The sequence below is a fragment of the Carcharhinus amblyrhynchos genome, chromosome 26, assembly GCF_965287045.1.
Source record: "Carcharhinus amblyrhynchos chromosome 26, sCarAmb.v2.hapA, whole genome shotgun sequence".
NCBI classification, from domain to species: Eukaryota; Metazoa; Chordata; class Chondrichthyes; order Carcharhiniformes; family Carcharhinidae; genus Carcharhinus; species Carcharhinus amblyrhynchos.
The window spans coordinates 39,798,781-39,821,052 of NC_137349.1; the positions used below are offsets into that span (position 1 = coordinate 39,798,781).

The window sequence follows — 22,272 nt, forward strand, 5'->3', positions numbered from 1 at the left end:
TTCAGTACACAGAGCATGAATAGAATGTTAAATCTCCTACCATGGCATGTCATTGAAATGAATAACAGATACAGTGAAGGGAAAGCTAGCTAAGGACAAGAAGAAGATGATAAAGTGTATATTGATGGGTTTGGGTTGGGAGCAGGCTCAGGTGGAGTATAAGTGATGGCATGGAACTGTTGGGCACTGTGGCCTGTTTCTGTGCTGTAAGTGTTTCTGCTTTGTAACTGTGATCCCAGTCCAGGCAGTTATAAATCAGTTTACATCCTACACTAACCAGGTAGGTATAATCGTGTCCAAATCCTGTGCCAAACCAAACAGCATGAACAGAAGACCCATCATTTCAGCAAAGAATCCTGTTCAGAAACATAATCTGTTTTGTCTGCTCTTGTTCTATGTGAAAGTTGGCTGTCCATTTTAAAATGTTAATGCTTGAAAGACTCAGTACATTAACTGCTGCGGGCCATGTAGTAATTACTGCCAAAAATATTTAATAAATACATCCACTGAAAGCATTCCAGAGACTGAATGTATTACACTTGTTCTCTGAAACTTAAAAGCAGCCTGTTGGGTATTTCCAGCATATCTTAACTTGGTTATAATGTTGAGTTTTGTGTCTGGTATAGAGCTTAAAACAAGGGGATTTGCCTCGAATAGAAAGGGAAAGATGTGTGAGTATTCATGGAGAGGGAGGGAGGGATAGGCGTGTGGAGTAGAGAAACTGCTGGACTTGCCTTCACTTCTATCCCCTGTTAGAAGTTCTGCTTTGTGAGCTCTAACTGTCTTGTGCCCTTGTTCAGCTGCATGAGGATTCAAAAAGGAGGTTCAACCCTAATAAATTACTGGTCTCAAAGTGCAATTTCCACTCATTGAAATCAAGAATGCTGGTGCCAGCCAGCTTTCCATTACAATAAAGTCCTTCCTTTTGCAGCGTCTTTGTTTTTGAGTATTTGCTAAGCAGTGCTAAAGCTTTGTACATTGTATCGCCCATCGTGTGAGCAAGCGTTCATTAATCCATATTCCCACACCCCACCCCCCCATCTTTCTCTGAGGAGATGACAGCTGTGACAGAACAGAGACTGTGACACGTTTCAGTGGTGCGATGGTGTCACAATGATTAGCACTGCTGCCTCACAGCGCCAGGGACCTGGGTTCAATTCCCAGCTTGGGTCATTGTCTTTGCGGAGTCTGCATGTTCTCCCCTGTATCTGCTCCGGTTTCCTCCCCCAGTCTGAAAGCCATGCCAGTTGGGTGCATTGGCCACGATAAGTTCTCCATCGGTGTATCCAAACAAGAGCCCGAGCACGGCGACTGGGGAATTTTCACAGTAACTTCATTGCAGTGTTAGTGTTACTTGTGACACTAATTAAACTTTAAAACACAAATTCTCTGGAAGCAGATTCCTTCCATTAGTCCTGGCCATTGATGTTTAATTTTTAAGCATCTTTTGGAGGGTGAGATGCGGCACCTGGAATGCAGTTGAAGTGCAGCCCAAACAGAGAGAGGCTTACCTGGAAATATCTGAATTTCTCATCCAGAGTTGCATTAACAATTCTCTTCAATTCTGAAATGTTCACTGATTTTGTCTGCCAGTTTTGAAATGATTCTGTTTTTCTTAAACGAGTTTACCTTTTTAAAATTTTCAGTACATCTTGGTATTGCTCAGAGGTGCTTCAGGTCACCTGACTCTCGCCTCCTGTATCTAGGAAATGCAATTTGCTGTACGCTAACTGTACAAACTAATGGTGTCCTGATGTTGCAGGCACCTATCCAATTAACTCCCATTGAAAAGCATGTTCGTCGTTGATGGTTTTGCTGGTCACGCGGTTTTGAGAATGTAACCCTGGTGGTTGGCAGGACCTAATTGTACCCTTGCATTTTAGCATAGAGATCAGTACATTACAGGTCAGCATATCTGTGGTGACTGGAGGTGATTTTTGTAAGCAATTGTAACAGATTTTGATCGCACCTTCCAAGTTCTATTTTTTCCCCCTTTCCTCTGTATTTGAGTAGCTTATACTATTAGGTTTTGCACTGGTCTTCCAAGTGCTAGAATTTGACTTCCATTACACCATTTATCTTTATAGGAAGGCAGTATTTTCAGTGTAACGTACCTTTTCCATAAGCAACCAGCCAATCTATTCGATCCCCAAAAAACTATCACTTGGCTCAATGGCATCTTGTGAAGTGTTTGAATCATTTTTCTACATAGAAGGTGCTATATAAATGCAATTATTGATGCGTTCCAGACATCTCCAGGCACTATTGAACCTTGACTGACAATCCAGTGTAGTAGTGAGGCATTACTGCTAGAGATGCCGTATTTCGGATGGCATTTTAAGTTAAGGCGTCCATCTGTTTGTTCAGGTAGATGTGGAAGATCCCAAGGCATTATTTGAAGATCAAGGGTGTGCCTCTGGCATCCTGTCCTGTAGCAGCTGGTCATTCGTCGCATTGTTTGTTGCAAGAAGCATGCAGATTGACTGCCACGTTCTCCCACACACCCCTCAAGATGATATACAGCACTTTGGCACATCCTGAGGTGGTTGAAAGGTGCTGTCTGAATGAAAGTTGATTCTTCTTTTTGACCTGCATCATCCCATTCAAAAATAATCCTCCAGTTGTGATGTACTCTGTTCCATTGGCACAGTGTGCAAAGGGTAATGGAAATGCAAGTTTGTTTTTTTTTAAAGCTGGCTGTGACATTTTCCAATTTAGTCCTCTTGTGGTTGCCTCCATCTCGACCCTAAAAATAGACAGTGTTTAGTATGCTAAAATAGAGGCCCGATGGAAACCTGTGGCCAACAGAACACTCAGTAAATGAAGTATCTTTCATGTGTAAAGATATATTTTGCTGTGCCAATAGAAACAATATGCAAAATCTTATCTACACTATTTTTAATAGTAGTTACATGAACAGACAGCGTTGAAAAGTGAAAAATAATCCGTGCAAAAGAGATATTCCCATCCAGTGATTCACACAGTGAAAGATCCAGACCAGACCAGACCAAGAAGTCACATTGTAATGACAATGAAGGTCTTGTAGTTTTCCTAATTTTTTTTTTATTCATTCATGGATGTTGCTGGCTGGTCAGCATTTATTGCCAATCCCTAGTTACCCGAAGGCAGTCAACCACATTGCTATGGCTCTGGAGTCACACGTAGGCCAGACCAGGTAAGGACAGTAGATTTCCTTCCCTAAAAGACATCGATGAGCCAGATGGCTTGCTTTTTTCTGACAATCATGGTCATCAGCAGATTCGTAATTCCGGATTTTTTTTTAATCGAATTCAAATTCCACCATCTGCCGTGGTGGGATTCGCACCTGGGTCCCCAGAACGTGAGCTGAGTTCCTGGGTTAATTGTCTAGCAATAATACCACTAGGCCATCGCCACCCAGAAATGGGTTCCCACGATAGAACAAACATTGGTGATGAACATAGAACTTGAGCAAAGGTTGGGTCAGGCTTGACTATGATGCTCTCTTTCACCTTTCCAGAGGGATTTGCTAGGCAGTTACATCCAAGTTTCGGCAGTTTTGTTGGTGGTGTTGGAATTATGGAAACAATGGAATAAATTCTGTGTTGGGCCAACAAGTGAATGAAGAGCAGGGTGGTGTTGGGGGTGGGAATTGCTTTCTTGCTAGATTTTTAAAAAGTATTTTTACTTTTTTTGGTTAAAAGCTGTAGTGTTATGCAGACTGGAAATCTAATTACTCAATTAATCACCAAGCCAGTTACCAAGAAGCAGTGAAATGAGCAAGAAAGAAATTTGGATTTCAGTTCTTGCTGCCATCTTCTTTCTGTAGTTTATATTGGATTTAATTGGTTCTTGCTAGGTTGCTAAGTGAGGGTTCTACAGCACATTTGTGTGTAGTAACAGCAGGAGACCAGACGTTGACACAATCACATAGGACTGAAGGTGGGAGTGGTACAATTAACAGGAATGGAATGTAATGTCAGCAGGTCTGCTCAGTTGGTTTAAGCCAGGAGATCTGGGACCTTGCACAATTGCCGGGAAGTATGTGTCGAAGATGGATAGTTATGGTGCGCACTTGAAGGTTCTACTCTGTTTGAAATTTGCTTTAAAGAGTATATAAAATGCACTTTTTAAACCCAGTTCTGTGAGTGGTTTGAAAACAACTGCAGAACATTCTCTCATCATTTGAGTACCACAGCAACATTTATTGGATGATGGTTATGAGAGGAATGTTCTTAACACTGCAGCACCTGATTCCACAGGGTTACAATAGTTGTCCACAAGTAAACTAAATGGCTCTTTTGAATAGAAGTGACTTTCTTTTACGCTGTGGATACAATAAGTTACCATATAATGAATATATCAATCATTGTGGCTGTAGACACTTCCAGAGAGCCTTTTCCATTTTAAATTTCCATACTCGTGTAAACCTGCCACATCGTAATTGTCGTCTTCAGTTTGTGGAGGTGTTATATCTCTACACCAGGAATGTATAATTACAGCCTGATCTGAACTCACTCACTCCCTTCTCTGTCAAAACATTTCTTAAGAGTTGTGATATTTGAGATTGTGCACTCGGGACTTTCTGACTATTTTAATGCACATTTTACTTAAAGTTGGATATCTGTCATCTCTTTGGTTATTATTCATTTACATATTTTTAGCAAATGAGCAATGTACGCACAGAGTTTCTATGTGGAGAACAAACTGAATCAGTTTTTGTCAGCAGATTCCATCAGCAATATTGACATGAGAGTTCGGCAATGAAAATGTTTCAATCTATTTAATTTTGAAAATATTCCAAATTTAAATTAAAATTGGCAAGGCAATGAGCAAGGGGAGTGGGACTAATTCAATAGCTCCAACAAAAAGCCAGTGCAGGTGCGGTGGGCCAAGTGGTCGTCTCCTGTGCTGTATGATTCTACATAATGTAAGTACAAGACCCGAACAGGGACAGTTAAAGTGACTGTTTGATTCGGTCTGTAGGTCCTGGCACATTACTTTCTACCTCCTATGAACTCAACTCTATCCAAGAACTGCACCAAATCTTAACTACCTGTGCAATATCGTGGAAGCTCAGTTGGTATGATATAAAAATACATGTTTTCAGAGTGAACTTCAACATTAGATTGTGCACAGTGAGTTTCTGAATAGTTGCCATCCTCAGTGTTAACAAGAGGAAGTAACAGCAAGAAAAACACTTTCGTTTGTAAGCGCTGATGTAAAGAAACCATAAAATTTGCATGTTGATTTAATCAAATACACATGCAAAATTTGTGATTACATTAGGGGAGATCCTTCAGTTTCTGCTCGAAATGAGCCAAGTATATTTCCTTTCTCTAGAAAGAACTACTCATGTTGCACAAAGTTTTGGGCTGCTGTTCACCACATGTCATCCCAAATTTGCTGCTTTCGGCATGCCCACCTCAAAAAAAAATGTTTCTATAGCCCTGGCTGTCATAGTATAGTCAGATACTTGAACACAATCTGAGCTATCGAGTGATTGGATTTTATAAATAGCACAGTGGTTAGCACTGCTGCCCCGCAGTGCCGGGATTCGATTCCCGGCTTGGGTCACTGTCTCTGTGGAGTTTGCACATTCTCCCTGTGTCTGTGTGGGTTTCCTCCGAGTGCTTCAGTTTCTTCCCACAGTCCAAAGATGTGCTGGTTAGATGAATTGGCCATGCTAAATTCTCCCTCAATGTTCCCGATCAGGTGCTGGAATGTGGTGACTAGGGGATTCTCACAGTGTGAATGTAAGCCACTTGTGACTTGTTACCTATTTCCCTAATTGTTTAAGGGGACCATTATACCCCATTGTTGGGCAGGGTAAAATCTTATAGTTCAGTATCTTTGAATATCTGTTCCACAAGGGACTATAGCGGTGATTTCACTAGACTAGCAACCCAGAGGCCCAAGCTAATGAACACAGGAACAGGCTCTTTGGCACAGGCTTGGGAAGGCTAATGCTGCCCTAACTAAACTAAAAAAAGCAACCTTTTTCCCCTTACTTGGACTGTATCCCTCTCTTTCCTCCCTATTCATGTACTCATTTGGATGCCTCTTAAATGTGGTTAATGTGCCTGCTTTCACCACCAACCCTGGCAGCACGTTCCAAGCACCCACCACTCTGAACTCCCCCCTCCCCCTACCAATCTTGAACCTGTGCCCCCTTGTAATTGACACTTCCACCCTGGGAAAAAGCTTCTTCACTGTCCAACCTAAGCCTTTTGTACTTTTGTAGACCTCTATCATGTCTCCCCTCAGCCTCCATCTTTCCAGTGAAAGCAATCCTAATTTCTCCAACCCCTCCTCATAGCCAACACCCTCAAGACCAGGCAACATCCTGGTGAACCTCCTTTTCACTCTCGCCAAAGTTTCCACGTACTTCTGGTAGTGTGGCAACCAGAACATAAATCATACCATCGTAACATTGTTACAGTGCAGAAGGAATCCATTAGACCCATGTCCGTGCTGAAGAAATTATTGTTAGTTCTTTCATGGATTCTGGATGAAACTCTGGAGACAGAAGTCCCAAACCTGCCACGTAAATCTGGAATTGAAAGCTAATCTTGGTAGCAGTGATCATGAAACCATAGTCGATTATCATAATCCACCTGGATTACTAATGTTCTCCAGAGAAGGGAATTATACAGAACTTGTACTTAATTTACTTTGTTCAGGGATCACCTCTTCCACAAACAACCTAAGCGAAAATCTTGGCTGAGTGACTGCTCAGAGCAGGGAACCTACCATCCTTACCTGGTCTGGCCTGTATGTGACTCTGGAGCCACATAAACATGGGTGAGTTCAAGGGCAGTTAGGGTTGGGTAACAATGCTGGTCCTACCAGTAGTGACTACATCCCATAAAGGAAAAAATAATACAAGGTGTGTTAATTCCTCTAAAGATGAATCTAATTAGAAATGCCTAATTCTCTCTTCTGTCCCAATGCTGTTTGTGAGTATAGTGATGCTCCTGGTTACCTTCCTTATGTAGATTTGATACTGAGCACTATTTATTTCTCTGAATAGCTTGGTGGTTAAGTTCATTGCTTAATGCGACTCTGAAACACACAAAACCCTGGCCTCTATTTTGGTGTCAGCAGCGAGAGGAAGTGTGAAATTACCGTGTGACAAGTTTACAAAGGCATTTTCTATTTTAATATAGGCATAGGGATTCATGCTGGAAATATAAAAATGAGAGAAAAAGTGCAACTGAAATTGCATCTCCACGGTCTTGCCGATTTTCATCTTTCTCCTAACTTGATGCAACAGGCATTGTTTTTTAATAAATTGCCTGGTGTTTTTAATAAATTGTAATCTAAAGATGATTTTAATATCGAGATTCTTGTGCTGAACTGATTAAAGTTTATTAGGGATATGAGTGTTGGGTTCAGTAACCATGTGTTGTTGTGAAAATGATTGTCCCCTTATCCCATGAGATGCCCCCATGAGGGTACCCAACCAAAACTTAATGTGTAAACTCTGCCATGAAGTCTGATAAGGTGGAAGAGCCTGCCCTATCCATGGTTCTGTGTCTTGACATGTCAGTAACATCAAGAGATGAATGAAGAAAAATGGAAGGGGATAGATTATGATCTTTTGAAAATATCAAACTCCAGTGATGCCATATATAAACTAAACGTGGTAGTTTGTTGCCTGCTTCCCATTCTTTGCGCTGGAGTCACCTCATAAGACACCCTTCAAACGCTTGAGCTTTGTGTTTCTTGCCAAAGTTAAACATGATATTCACAGCTGAGTGTGTTTCGTTTTTTTTATATGAACGTGTGGGATTTGTTGCTAATGTGCCAAAGCGAAGGAAGTTAATTGCAAGTTGTGATATGAGGGCTGAATGGTTGACCAGGTTGGCAGCAGTTGGAGGTTCAGTAACCCATAGTTGTGTATTTATATAGCAGACCACAAATACTTTACCAACAGTTAATCAGTAGGCGGCATTTAGTCAGATTATACAGTGGCAGGATAAAAGATCTCAAACCACATCACAACAGTGCAAGGAAAAATAAATTTGGGGCCCAAAGTCATGTGGTCGGCCATGGTTATGTAGCCGATGGCTAGAGGCTACTTCAGCTATTGCTATCTTCATACATTCAGTTACATCAGTAATAGGAATTAGGGGAGCTCATGATCAAGGTGTTCGTTCATATCTTCAGGATTTCCAATGGCGTACCAGTCTGGCTTAACCGGTTGGGCTTGGAATGTTCTTGGTGAGGATGGTCATAAGGAATCCTGTGGCTGTCTCTTGTGATTTGGAGATGCCGGTGTTGGCCTGGGGTAAGCACAGTAAGAAGTTTCACTACACCAGGTTAAAGTCCAACAGGTTTATTTGGTAGCACAAGCTGCAAGCTTTCGGAGCGCTGCCCCTTCATCAGGTGAGTGGAAGTTCTGTTCACAAACAAGGCATATAAAGACACAATCTCAATTTACAAGATAATGGTTGGAATGACTCGCAGTCTAACCATTATCTTGTAAATTGGGTTTGTATCTATATATACCCTATTTGTGAGCCAAGTTCTGCACACATGAGGGTGGCCTCAACCTGGATCTTGGGTTCATGTCACACTATCTGTAACCCACACGACTTGCATGGGCTTGCAAAATCTCACAAACAGTCCTGGCTGGAGATAAAACACACCTCTTTAACCTGTGCTTAATCCTCTCTCCACTCACATTGTCTGTACCTTTAAGACTTGCTTACCTGTAAAGACACGCATTCCAACCATTATTTTGTAGATTGAGTTTGTGTCTTTATATGCCCTGTTTGTGAACACAACTCCCGCTCACCTGATGAAGGGACAGTGTCCGAAAGCTAGTGGATTTTGCTACCAAATAAACCTGTTGGACTTTAATGTGGTGTTGTGAGACTACTTACTGTGCTGCCTCTCGTACCATTGTGATTCTGAATATATGTCTGTGATTCTCAGCTGAAGCCCTCCTATTAAGGGTTAATGACCCAAGCAGGTAAATGGAATTAAAATACAAATTACTCATGATCAATTTCAATTGGTGAACAAGCTTTGGTTTCCTCCAGTTCCTGTTGATGTCAGTGGTTGAATCCTGACTCCGGTTGCACAATCTCTGAAAGTGGGCAGTGTGACAGAGCAATGTGTTGATATTCCAGTGTGTTTTACCACAAACTCGTTTTGTGCCTGGAGTCTCAGATTGGCGCATTTCTCAACAGTGAAGTTTATCTTTGTGCACCTTGAGTGGCACTGGGAACAATTGGTGAGAGAGAGGGGTTGGAATGATAATGATCAAAGGAAAGAAGCAAAACAACTGGTATTTCTGTAATGGCTTTCACAGCCTCAGGATGTCACAAACAATGAACTGTTTTGAAGTGACTGCAGATATACTGGTAAATGTGAAGCAAAGTTGCCCACTGCAAGGGCCCTCAAAGAGTAGAAATATAAATAATCAGATAACGTCTCTTGGCAATGCCATTTGAGGCATTAGTATCAGTGTGGGAGAACTCTCATGTTGCTCTTGAATTGTGCCATTTGGCCTGGTGTGTCCACCTCAGTTTAACATCGCATCCGAAAGGCACAACCCCAAAACTGCAGCCTTTCTGTACTAAAGTGTCAGCTTGGATTTTGTGCTGGAGTTTAGAAATGTGGAGCTTGACCCTTTCGACTCTGTGGCACAGTGGTCGGCACTGTTGCCTCTCAGCACCAGGGACCTGGGTTCAAATCCGGCCTTAGGTCACTGTCTGTGGAGTTTGCACATTCTCCCTGTGTCTTGTCTGGATTTCCTCCAGGTGCACCGGTTTCCTCCCACAGTCCAAAGATATACGGGTTAGGTTGATTGGCCACGCTAAATTGACCCTAGTGTCAGGGAGATTAGCAGGGTAAATATGTGGGTTACAGGGCATGGGGATTGTGGTTAGTGCAGACTCAGTGGGCCAAATGGCCTCTTTCTGCAGTGTAGAGATTCTATGAACTCAGATGAGAGGGCAGTCACTCAGTGAAGGCTTTCACTTAAGTTATTGTTTGAGGGAGGGGGGTGGTCCCTGAAGAAATTAGGTACAAGTTCTGTATAATTTTTAACTATCACTGTCAGCCAGGTGGTGAAGTTTTCCATTTCCTGCTTTCACAAGTACCGAACCACGTGTTTAAATCTATCCAAGTTGGGACTTTCATAGTTTAAGGTCTGACTTCAAATTAGATTTGTTAAGTTTGGACACTTCAAAATCCTGTTTGGCTTCCACACTGTATCTTGGGCACAGCATAAACCTATGTGTAAAACCTGTAAGGCAACAAACTCTAAGCACTGCATTGAGAGAGCTACTTATAATTGGGATTAGAGCACTTGCTCACTGTTTAGATTTAGTTCAATTCTGAACTCTGGATAGGTGAAGTCTTTTATAAGGAAATATACATTCTTTCATAGCCAATTACAGTATAATTTACTTTTTTAAAAAGTTTCATTTTGTAGCATCTTTACTGAACTATAAAACAAAGCGCTCTTTTGAAACCAGAAGCTTAAAATGCTGAGGCTTCAGTTTATTTGGAGCGGGTATCAAAGGCCTCTCTGATCTTTGCTAAAATTAAACATATATATTTGCTCTCACTGTATTTACAAAAATAAATGTGGTTTTTTTTTAAAAAAAAGCCTGTGGAGACTGAAGTGACCTCTGCCCTGAAATCCTGTGGTTCAATTGGTTGAACAAGTTACCAGAACCACCACCTCAGCTTTCAAGAAACCACCTTTCTGGTTCGCCAGCTCGATCTGGAGCTAAGATTTATAATGCAGATCAAGTTAGCCACTAGCCCCAGCTGCACACCCCAACCTACTCAAAATAAACCCCAGAGAAATCTATTCTTAGTCAATCTTTTACAATCCAATACTGTTAGTGCAAATGAAAACTTGCTGTGCATACTGTACCCCATCATGACTTTACTGAAGGATTCGCACTTGTACTGGCAACTATGGGCTGAGTAAACTGGGCCGAGCTGTGGCAACTGCAGGTTAGTGATGGTAAATGTGGGCAGTACCGTGTGGAAAAGAGAACAGAGAATCGAACAACATCCTAAAATTCACAGTTGTTACGATCAAGTCAAAACTGAAATTATCTGACAAGCCTCAATGAAAGACCCAATGCTCAAGATTTAAGTTTTTGTAACTTTCTTTAACAAACAAATTACATGTTAAATAGCAGATACAACAAAGTTAGATCTTAACAGATTTATTAGGCAGTCCACTCAGTGTATGCGGCACCAATTTCAGCCACAAAGCCTTTCAAACCTCTGAACTTCTCTAGAATTCCAGCTCCTTCAGATTTAGCTACAGTTTCTCAGCTGACAGCAGCTCCCAATCAACCCAAGTTCCACAAGTCCAATCTTCAACAAATTGTTGTATTTCGCCAAAAACTCCTCAGTTTTGGTCTTGGCAGTTGTGGTGGTGTGGGTACACAAAAATTACCTTTCTCCAAAATGTCAACCCTGTAAACTGTGACAATTGACTGTAATCAGTCAACTGCTTTAAGTAACAGAAATAGCTCCAGAAACCTTACACTTGACGACTGCCTGCTCCAGGATCCACTCTGTGCCACCGTAAAACATGAGGCATCTGTCAGAGTATGATTCAAAAAGATACAAGCTTTGAAACAGGACTGCTGCATTCAGTAGGCCATCTGTTCAGATAACAGCTTTCCTGTTTTCCCCCTGCAATTCATGTATCTACACCATCAAGACTGCCTCTGATCCTGGGCCTCCCCTATTGTTCCTGGTCTAAGCCTCTTGCATTACTAGCAATGGCCAGTGCTCCCAGTGGTGCTGTTGGGACCTGAGGAGCTGCCAGCCACCTGATTGGTTGGCAACTTTGAGACAGGTTCTTTATCCTTAAGAAAGACAGAGATGGATGCCAGCTGGTTAACTACCTGATAACCAGGCAATTGCCAGGTCATTAACTGCCTGATGACCAGGTCTTCAGAAAAGGCCACAGCAATATTTAGCTCTGGCTCTCTGACCGTGTAAGAAGTCTCACAACACCAGCTTTAAGTCCAACCAGTTTATTTGATAGTGATCCCACAAGCTTTCGGAAACGGTGTTCCTTCATCAGGTGTGTGGAAGGTTCTGATCAGAGGAGGGCATATAAAGCCTCACACAGTTTACAGAATACTGATTAGAATGCAAGCCTTTACAGCTAACCTGCTATTCAAGTCTTAAAGATGCAGACAGTGTGAGTGGAGGTAGCATTAGCATAGGTTAAAGAGATGTGTATTGTCTCCAGACAGGACAGTAAGTGAGATTTTACAAACCCAGGCAAGTCACCTTGACAGGACCTACATCATGGCCATTAAGTTCAACTCCTAGTATTCAGGAACTGCAGGTAGAAGGCCCACAATAAAGACATTTGGATTTTGGCCTTGGTTCATATAGGTGTTGAATGTAAAAACAAAGAAGTGCTCTACAAGTTAAATTCAGCATGTTGATTAGGTCACAATCAGAGTGCTTTATAATTTTAGCTCCCTACTAAAGGGCTTGTAGAAAAGCTTTAATTGGCCGAGGGTCAGATTGTAGAATGATAGATTTGGGATAACTGGGGGAATGTTCACTCTAACAGGAGAGATTATAGCCTAATAGAAATGCTCAGAATTACAATGGTTTGAGAAGATTATTTTCAGTGGTTGGTAGAGGGGAAGAAATCTTGCATTTATGTAGCACCTTTCACAGCCTCAGAATGTTCCAATGAATTGTTTGTAGTCACTATGCAAACATGGCAGACAGTTTGTACACATCAAGGTGCTACATATAGCAGTGTAGGGGCAGTATGGTGGCACAGTGGTTAGCACTGCTGCATCACAGCACCAGGGATTGGGGTTTGACTCCCGGCTTGCATCACTCTGTGTGGAGTTTGTACATTCCCCCTGTGTTTGCATGGGTTTCCTCCGGGTGCTCCAGTTTCCATCACAGTCTGAAAGGTGTGCTGCTTAGTTGCATTGGCCATGCTAAATTCTCCCTCAGTGTATCGGAACAGGCGCTGGAGTGTGGCGACTAAGGGATTTTCACAGTAACTTCATTGCAGTGTGAACGTAAGCCTTCTGTGACACTAAATAAACTTAGCAATACTGATCAGGTATCCTGTTTGTGAAATTGGTTGAAGGCTAAGTATTGGCCAGGATATCAGATATATGCCTCCCCTGCTGAGCTTCAGAATATTGGCTTGAAACTTTTTGTGTCCACCTGAAAGGACTGAAGAGGCCTCCTCAGCTTATCATCCCAGCCAAAAGATGGCAGCTGCAACAACGAAGCACTCGCTCAGTAATGTGTCCGCCTAGATATTGTCTCTGAAGCGAAACTTAAACCCAGAACCCAATGACTCAGAATGGAGAGTGTGACCCCTGAGCAGTAACTGACACGAAGGCTGGAATTTTACCAGCACGCCTCCCCTTCTCCCTCTCTCCCATCCCCCCCCTCCCCCCCCCCGGGAAAGCTGGGTGGGCGAGGCTCACAGAACGGCAATCTCCACTGGGCTCGGGTGGGATCTTGCGAGCCTCAGGTGGGCATGCCAGTACAATTCCGGCAGAAGAGTGTAAATGTAGGAATGATATTGAAGTGGGAGTTGAAGATTGTTTTCGTGCTGCAGGCCGTTAGAATATGGGATACAAGTGGTGGTTGAAACTGCTTCAATACTTTGCACTGTTAGTGGCAATTGGATAGACAAATAATTGATGGAAAATGTTAGATTGCTGAGGCGATGCAGGGAAATAAGATGAGGTAATGTGAAACTGACACTAATACAGACTCACCGAGTCAAATAGCATCCTTAGTGCAACACTATAATTCCCCCTTCCTTATCTCAAACAACAAAATGAAAATATCCAAGACTTGTGTTAGTCAGTGTCTATCTCTAACAGCATTTCCAAGCAGTTAACGACACGGGCATTGTACCCGAGTCTGTCTGATACAATTATCTTCCAAAGCACTGCAGGATAGGGCGGCATGGTAGCACAGTAGTTAGTACTGCTGCTTCACAGCTCCAGGGTCCCAGGTTCGATTCCCGGCTCGGGTCACAATCTGTGTGGAGTTTGCACATTCTCCTCGTGTCTGCGTGGGTTTCCTCCAGGTGCTCCGGTTTCCTCCCACAGTCCAAAGATGTGCGGGTTAGGTTGATAGGCCGTGCTAAGAAATTGCCCCTTAGTGTCCAGGGATGCGTAGGTTAGAGGGATTAGTGGTATAATATGTAGGGATATGGGGGTAGGGCCTGGGTGGAATTGTGTTCAGTGCAGACTCGATGGGCTGAAGGGCCTCTTTCTAAGAACATAAGAAATAGGAGCAGGAGTAGGCTATCTAGCCCTTCGAGCCTGCCCCACCATTCAACAAGATCATGGCTGATCTGAAGTGGATCAGTTCCGCTTTCCTGCTCTCTCCCCATAACCCTTAATTCCCTTGTCTGTCAAGGGAACTGTACTGCACTGTTTCTGCACTGTAGTGTTCTATGATTCTATGAACAGTGAATTCCCTAAAAAATATTTCCTGGTGACCAGAGTCTAAGATTCTCCTCAAAGATATGATGTTCAAAAATAAGGTTCTGTGCAAAATTTAGAACTGAATAAATGTCTTTTTAATAATAATTATTTCTATGGATTTGCTTTGACTTTTGCCATTTTCATTTAAGTTCTTTGTTGAAGGTTATAGTCTCTCTCAAAAGCCAGATCTTGTCCGTGACATTTTCCCCCAGTGTTGTGACTGTTGAAGGTAGAATGTTTAGTTTGTCCATTTTGCCACAAAGCATCAGTGGCATTTAGACTACTCAACTGAATATTGTATTTTAGCTTCAGATACTTGAAGAAAAAGCTAAGGGGGAGAAATTCTAGAAACTTTTTTTATCCAAATTTTATTTGAGTTTTGTTTGAAATCTCATGCACAGGAAAAATACCGCTCCTGGTTACATGCCACTGCAACCATTGTTTTAAACTTTAAAGCTGAGCCGATGTATTTTTCCCTGTCATGATTAAGTTGCTATTCGAAGCAGACTGAAAATTCTAATTATAGTGGACATCTGAGATAGATGGTGAGAGGCACAATGTTTCATTCCTCATCTCCATTTGAGCCTTTTGAAACAAAATTGAGTCAGTTTTGAAAGCTAGAATTGTCTCTGTTGGAAAAAGCGTAGGTGAACCTTTCACCCCAGCAGTTAACCTCAGGAAGAGGAAATGGCATTGAAAGGGCAATGGGTAAAGTGAGTTACAGTGGGCTTGGGGAGGGGGTTGCTTGGGTAGTTGTGAGGGAAAAAAATGTGGTACCAATCAGAATGAGCAATGATGATAATGAGAAGATGGTAGCAAGAGAACTTAGAAAATAGTAGAGGGGTTGGGAAGGAAACCATGGAGCTCTCCTTTCTGGGAAATACAGCAGCCACCCTCCCCAGCCCCCAACCCACATGATGTCTTCTCTTGACACACCACCATGCACATGTACAGAAAGATACAGAGGAGAAAGAGAGACAGAAACAAAAGCTAGGAAACAGAGAGACACAGCAGAGGTTGATGAGACACATGCTGTGTACAGTGCCAATCACTGGAAGACTTGCTCATCATCATTACTAAATAAAAATTCTGGTGAGGGTAACTAACCCCAGCATCTCAGACCCTGAAGAACCATTCATTTTTGTCTACGGGTGTCGTGTTTTGTAAGTCAGCAGATCTCTTGACACTAATTCTCACCTGAATATAAAGTTTAAATATGAAAAAGTTCAGGTCTCTTTTTGTAAAAGTTTGTTTCCCACCTCCCCCACCCCCATATGCAAACTATTTTCCACAGTCAACTAATTTGACTTCTGCCACATGTTGGCATTTATGTTTTCCATTCTAATAACAATGTTGTGTTCAAGTCCCTTCATGGTTGAGTCACCTTTTGTCTCTGTAGCCTCCTTCAGTGCCAAATAACGCCTCCCACTTTCAACCCCCACAGGAATCGTGTTCCTCTGACTCTGCCCTCCCTTCACCTTACTGGTCATGGCTATGCCTTCAGCCACATCGGCCCTTGAACTTTCCTTGAACATCTCCACTCCCCTCTTCTTTAATACCGTCAAGAGCTTTATTTTGAGTAGCCTCATTCAGTTTTCCTAATAATCTGCCTCTGCTTCAGTATTGATTTTAATCTGGCTGCACGTCGAAGTGTCTTGGGATGTTTTTCTACATTAAAACATAATATAAATTCAGTGATCTTGATTCAAAATGCAAGTGCTTGGGAGCTGCAGTCTTGTCCTGTATGAGGAATCATGGCTATTGCAACTTAACTCAAATCTCATGCTGCAATCGGTGAACCAGAAATCTTGATCCCTTTAGGGGGACAAAATAGCACTCCCAAAAGTTGAAGATGGATCAGTTTAAGATTCACAAACCTTTACTGTAGTTTTAATTGGTTGTTATTAATAAATGCATTTTATCTAAAGGCATGAGGGGGTGAAATGAATCGTTAGTGGTAATGTGGAATGGGTGATCATTGTCATATGCTACATTCATGTTACAGTAAAGTTCCTTGAAGCAATTTTTATATCTTCAGGAGCTGTGAAAATCAGACTCGATCTCCATCTCTGAAATAACACAATTAGTAGATGGGCTTCACTCTAAAGCTTGCAAAGGGGAATCTGATGACAAGTAGCTGTGTTCAGTCATTTTACCCGAAATCTCTTTTCTTTTGCTCAGGTTCGTTACTTGAAGATTATTGAGAAAAGTGGTTACCAGGCTTTGCCATGGGTTCGCTATATTACTCAAAATGGAGGTAAGGAATATGCATTTTTATGCCTTGAATGCTGATTCTCCTGAACTTCACAAACCAATCACAAATGTTAGCTTAATCCAACACAGACTCTTCAGAATGGTTAAATGAAATACCACAGACGCTGGAAATCTGAAATTATAGGTCCAAATCTGAAATAAAGACAAATTTCTGGAAATGCATAACAGGTCAATCTGTACGTCTCCAGCCTACCGAACCCATTGAGTCTTCCCAACAGTTTTTGTTTTCAATTCTGTCAGAACTTTTCTATGACATTACATCTTTATGGGCAGAACTTGTAATTTCATAAAGCAATACTTTGTCTGTATTTTGGCTGTATCTCTGATCATTTATAATTTAGTAGATTTCCTTCCCTAAAGTACATTAGTGTGCCAGATGGGTTTTTACAAAAGTCATGGGTAGCTTTACAGTCACCATTACTAAGATTTCAGATTTATTGACTGAATTCAGATTCCATCAGCTGCCATGGTGGGATTTGAACCTGGGTCTCTGGGTTCCTAGTCCAGTGACATTACCACTGCACCACCATCTTCCCATGACTTAGCTGCACTCTAGTATTAAGTGGAGAATGTTTTTTTATCTTCAGTTTGAAAGCATGTTATTTTACAAGCACCATGGCCAATTCACTGGAGAAGCCTATCCAGATTTGATCTCTAGGCTACATTGTACCAAATCATATACTGCTCACTGCTGCAATTAAAATAATCAGTACCTTCCTAAAACCAGATAATCAAAGCGCATGATGAGTCAGACAGCTGTAATTCATTCACACTTGGTGAATGCAAAACTATTCCTGTACGTGCATTGTTGTATGGTACGTTGATGGATAGATGATGCAGTGCAACCATTATCTCAGCAGCCAATAAATCTGCCTCAAAACAGCAGTTGCAGTGCAGATGTTTAATCTTGTCACACAAGCCTGTAGATACTATGCGCACATTCAGTCTGAACTGTATCACATGGCTGTATGTTTAAATGCATATGTTTGATCTGACTGTTACCGGAATCTATATGGTTACAACACATTTAATCTTCCCAATACCATAGGAATCCCGTAAGTTTACAATGCGGTACCTAGAATTAACGAAATAGGAATTACAGTATACATTCTGGCTGTTTAACCCAAACAGTGTGTCCACAACTCAATCTTTTAACCCACCCTGTTCCATTTCCACCTGTTGTCAAAGGCTGGCATTCTCTCCGTTTCAATCACTCACTTTAATAATTCCACAGACTGAAAACACTGTTAATTTAAAATCACCTTTTAATACTTCATTAACTTCTCCCCCTTTTATCTCCTTTGCTGTAATGAAATATGATTTTTCAAGTCTTCCGTTGTGTTTGCTCGTACCAGTCAGCAGTCTCTCTGTCCTTTCCCTCCTACTGTGTAAAATCCAAAACAGTGCACACTTTTGCAGGCTCACACAAACTGCTATAAATTCACCAGTACCCTCGTGACTTTCATATTTTGTTACTCTTAACTGTAAAGCCCACTTTCCAGAGGCTTTCTAATGGCATTTTCCAACTATTTATTTATTAACCCCACCCCCAGCTTTGTTGTGTTCCTTTTTAATCTCAAGAAACAGAAATAATTTCTGGCTGGATGCCTAGCTTGCATACACAATGAAACGTTTGACAGATACAAACACACAGTTGCATGGAATGCAGATTTAAGCAAAACTGACCAAATCCATTCATTAGTTTAATAGGTTTGTTTTTGGGATGTGGGCAGCACTGTCAAGGCAGCATTGAGTTGATCTGAGGGCACTGACTGTCAGTTAGTGAAACATGATGTTTGCAGACCAGGGTAAAACAGCGGCACAGCGGTTAGTAGTGCTGCCTCACAGCGCCGGGGACCTGGGTTTGATTCCCAACTTGGGTCACTGTCTGTGCAGAGTCTGCACGTTCTCCCCGTGTCTGCATGGGTTTCCTCCAGTTTCCGCCCCCAGTCTGAAATACGTGCTATTTGAGTGCATTGGCCAGGCTAAATTCTCCCTCGGTGTACCCGTACAGGCGTGGAGAGTGGCGACTAGAGGATTTTCACAGTAACTTCAATGCAGTATTAATGTAAGCCTAGTTGTGACACTAAACGATAAACTTAAAGGTGGCAAGCTTGTTTTCCGAGGCCTTGACTGAATCATTTGGAACACCATGGCAGAACAGCAGCTTAACGATTATCCTTCACAGTGACAAATCTCAAATGACCAAATTAATTTGAGATTTTAACTTGGATTTTTGGGTATTTGGGACAGTACCATAAGCACCACTCAGATCAGTGTTGGTATCTTGCAGTTTAAGAGCTTAATGAAATTTATGAAATCACGTTCATGTGCATATCAATCTTATCAGTGGTACAATAAGAATCCAACCAATTACAGCATAATGTTTGAATTTAATTGTTGAAATTTCAACATAGATTCTGGCCATTTGGCTCAACCAGTCTCTGCTGGTGATATCTCCCACAACCCAGTATAAAGCACCCAAACTCTCAAAAATCTGCTGCATTGTTGGAGTGGTCCGATTTTTTTTTTAATCTCATTTCGGACGTCTTTAACTCCCCTATCTGTCCAAATCCTCTCAATCTCGTCCTGCCCAGTGAGATGTGATGGATTTTGCAATATGAGAATGCTGCTCACTGAGTTAATTAATCATTATTTGTGGGAAATATAATCTCTCAGCCCTTAGAGAGAGAAAAGTGACTCGAGTCTTTATTTAACAAATTCATTAAATGTAGGTGATGTTTTCACGACAAATGTCTTTTGTGATTTAGCTTCCTCCTATCCGTAGTAGTTCATCTCTTTTACCTTTCATTCCCTCACCTCTCCACAATAAACATGACCAGCAAGGAGGTTATAATGTCCCACCACTAACCTTTAAGAATTGCCCACCTTTCTGATTTGCTCTTTGAGGAAATGCCTATCGTTCACTATATGCTTCATCATCACAATTACGCACATTTCTGTCCAGTCGTGCATGAGTTTGGCTCCTTTGTTGCTGTGACAAGTCGGAGAAGACCTGCCAAGTGATTCAATAGCAATTTACTGTTGTTTCTTGTTGAATTCTCTCTCCCCCTCTCCTGGACTTTTGCCTCTGACTCCTAGCTGTGTGTGTGTCCCATGTGTTGATTGCTCTGTGTGGGGAACTTCCTGATGACTCACCTTTATGAGGTGTCTTAAATGTAGCAAAAATTTCTAAGGCATCTCACACAAACATGATCGAACAGGATTTTGATATCAGGCTACACAAGGAGAGTGTTAGGCCAGAAGTTGGTGGAAGACGTATGTTTCCAGGAGGGTTAGCAACCGCCCTTTAGTTTATGGAATTGACCTGTTCTTTAGGCCACTGTCCTGTGTTCCAGTCAAATACTGATGGGTCACTGTTTTCCCCTAATTTGGTCATTTAAATTGTTAGGTGCGTGTAGTACCCACCCTGTTGATGAGGCTTACCGGCTCTGGCAACAGTTCTTGAGGTGCAGGATAACACCATTAGCAGTTTGATCATGACTTCCTGTGACTCATTATGCCAGTTTGGCTTCCTAGTTCCACGTTCTATTGGCTTTGTTGGTTGGCATGCTGACTCTCAGTTTTATGAATCGTATTTTGTTTTCTTTGCGTGCGTGGCGCACCTAAGCATAGGGTCCCTATCTCAAGGGGATGATCATTTAGGACTAAAATGAGGAGAAATTATTTTACTCGAAGGGTTGTGCATCTTAGGGATTTTCTACTGCAGGGGGCTGAGGATGCTTCATCATTGAACACATTTAAGGCTGGGATAGATCTGGCACAGATTGTGTGTTCTTGAATTGAGGCTTGGGTTTGTCTGCGTACCATTCCAGCTCTCCAGTAATCAGAATCTGAAACTTTCATTTGTTCAGTTTACAACTGAATTCCTTGAACCTTCTCATGGCCCTTGGCTTACAGCCAGACACGGTTGTGTACAGTTGACTGTTTTGGTATCTATTTAGAATCCCATGACTAGTGGCAATGTATTCCCAGCAGGTGTTGACGCACCATTTTCTGTTTCCAGTATTACTGACAGTCTGCCCTGGCCTGCTGTTGAGTGGGACTTGTTTGGTCACTGGGAGAAAAAGTTTCAGTGTTCTCGCTGCTCTTGTAGACAGGGCTTTAAACTAATTGGGGGGGGAGGGTGCGAGGGTAGGTGACATTACGGGGTCTAAAGCTAAGGAGGCGGTACAGGTAAGGGAAGAGGCCGAGGATGTCCCAATAATAAAGGGAGTAGGGGGCGTGAGTATGGTTGGTGGCGTTCTGGCAAATAGGGTCCAGGTGAAGGCTGGGATGAAGGCACTTTATCTGAATGCACGAAGCATTCGGAATAAAGTGGATGAGCTGGTGGCGCAGATCGACACAAATGGATATGATCTGGTGGCCATTACAGAGACGTGGCTGCAAGGTGACAGGGACTGGGAGCTAATGTCCAGGGGTATCAAGTGTTTAGGAAGGATAGGCGGGAGGAAAAAGAGGGGGGGGTGTAGCTCTGCTGATTAAGGATAGCATCAGGGTGGTAGCAAGGGATGATATAGGAACCAAAGAGCAGAACGTGGAATCGTTGTGGGTGGAGATTAGGAACAGCAAAGGGAGGAAGACACTGGTGGATGTCGTCTGTAGGCCCCCGAATAATGATCTGGAGGTGGGGCGGGCTGTTAACGCGCAAATAAGTGCGGCGTGCAGGAATGGAACGGCCATAATTATGGGAGACTTCAATCTACATATTGATTGGTCGACCCATGTTGGATGTGGTGGGCTCGAGGAAGAGTTCTTGGAATGCTGCCGGGATAGTTTCCTTGAACAGTGTGTGTTGGAGCCGACGAGGGAGCGAGCTATCTTGGATCTGGTGCTATGTAATGAGGTGGGTAGAATTAGGGACCTTGTGGTGAAGGATCCTCTTGGGGAGAGTGATCATTGTATGGTGGAGTTTCTGGTGCAGATGGAGGAGGAGAAAGTGGGTTCCCGGACACGCGTCCTTTGTTTGAACAGAGGGGAGTACGGTAGGATGAGAGAAGAATTGGCGAATGTTGACTGGGGGAGCGTGTTGGAAGGTAGGTCTGCTGAGGAGCAGTGGAGGATCTTTAAGGAGGTCTTTCTTGGTGCTCAGCAGAAATTTATTCTGATGGTTAAAAAGGACCATAGGAGGAGAGGTAATAAGCTGTGGATAACGAAGGAGGTGAAGGAAAGTGTTAAATTAAAAGCAGAGGCGTTTAGAGTAGCTGCAAGAAGAGGATTGGGAGAGGTTTAAATGTCAACAAAGATTGACAAAGAAGTTGATAAAGAAGGGTAGGAGAAACTATGAAGCTGGGCTAGCGCTTAATATAAAAAAGGATAGCAAGAGTTTTTATAAATATATAAAAAGGAAGAGGCTGGCTAGGGTGAATGTTGGTCCTTTAGAGGATGAGAAAGGGGACCTAGTGGTAGGGGATGGGGAAATGGCTGAGGTCTTGAATAACTTTTTTGTTTCGGTCTTCACGGAGGAGGACGTGAATAATTTGCCGGGTGTTAGCGATGGAAAGGTGGTAGG

General features: G+C 42.4%; 1 protein-coding gene across 1 annotated transcript in view; it reads left to right on the top strand.

Moving 5' to 3' along the window:
• Positions 1–22,272, top strand: part of LOC145358505 (AP-1 complex subunit mu-1) — a 109,725-nt gene that overhangs the window by 67,455 nt on the left and 19,998 nt on the right. The window contains exon 11 of the mRNA XM_080212621.1: positions 16,647–16,722. Within this exon, the coding sequence (XP_080068747.1) occupies positions 16,647–16,722 (76 nt within the window). The remainder of the gene's footprint in view (positions 1–16,646; positions 16,723–22,272) is intronic.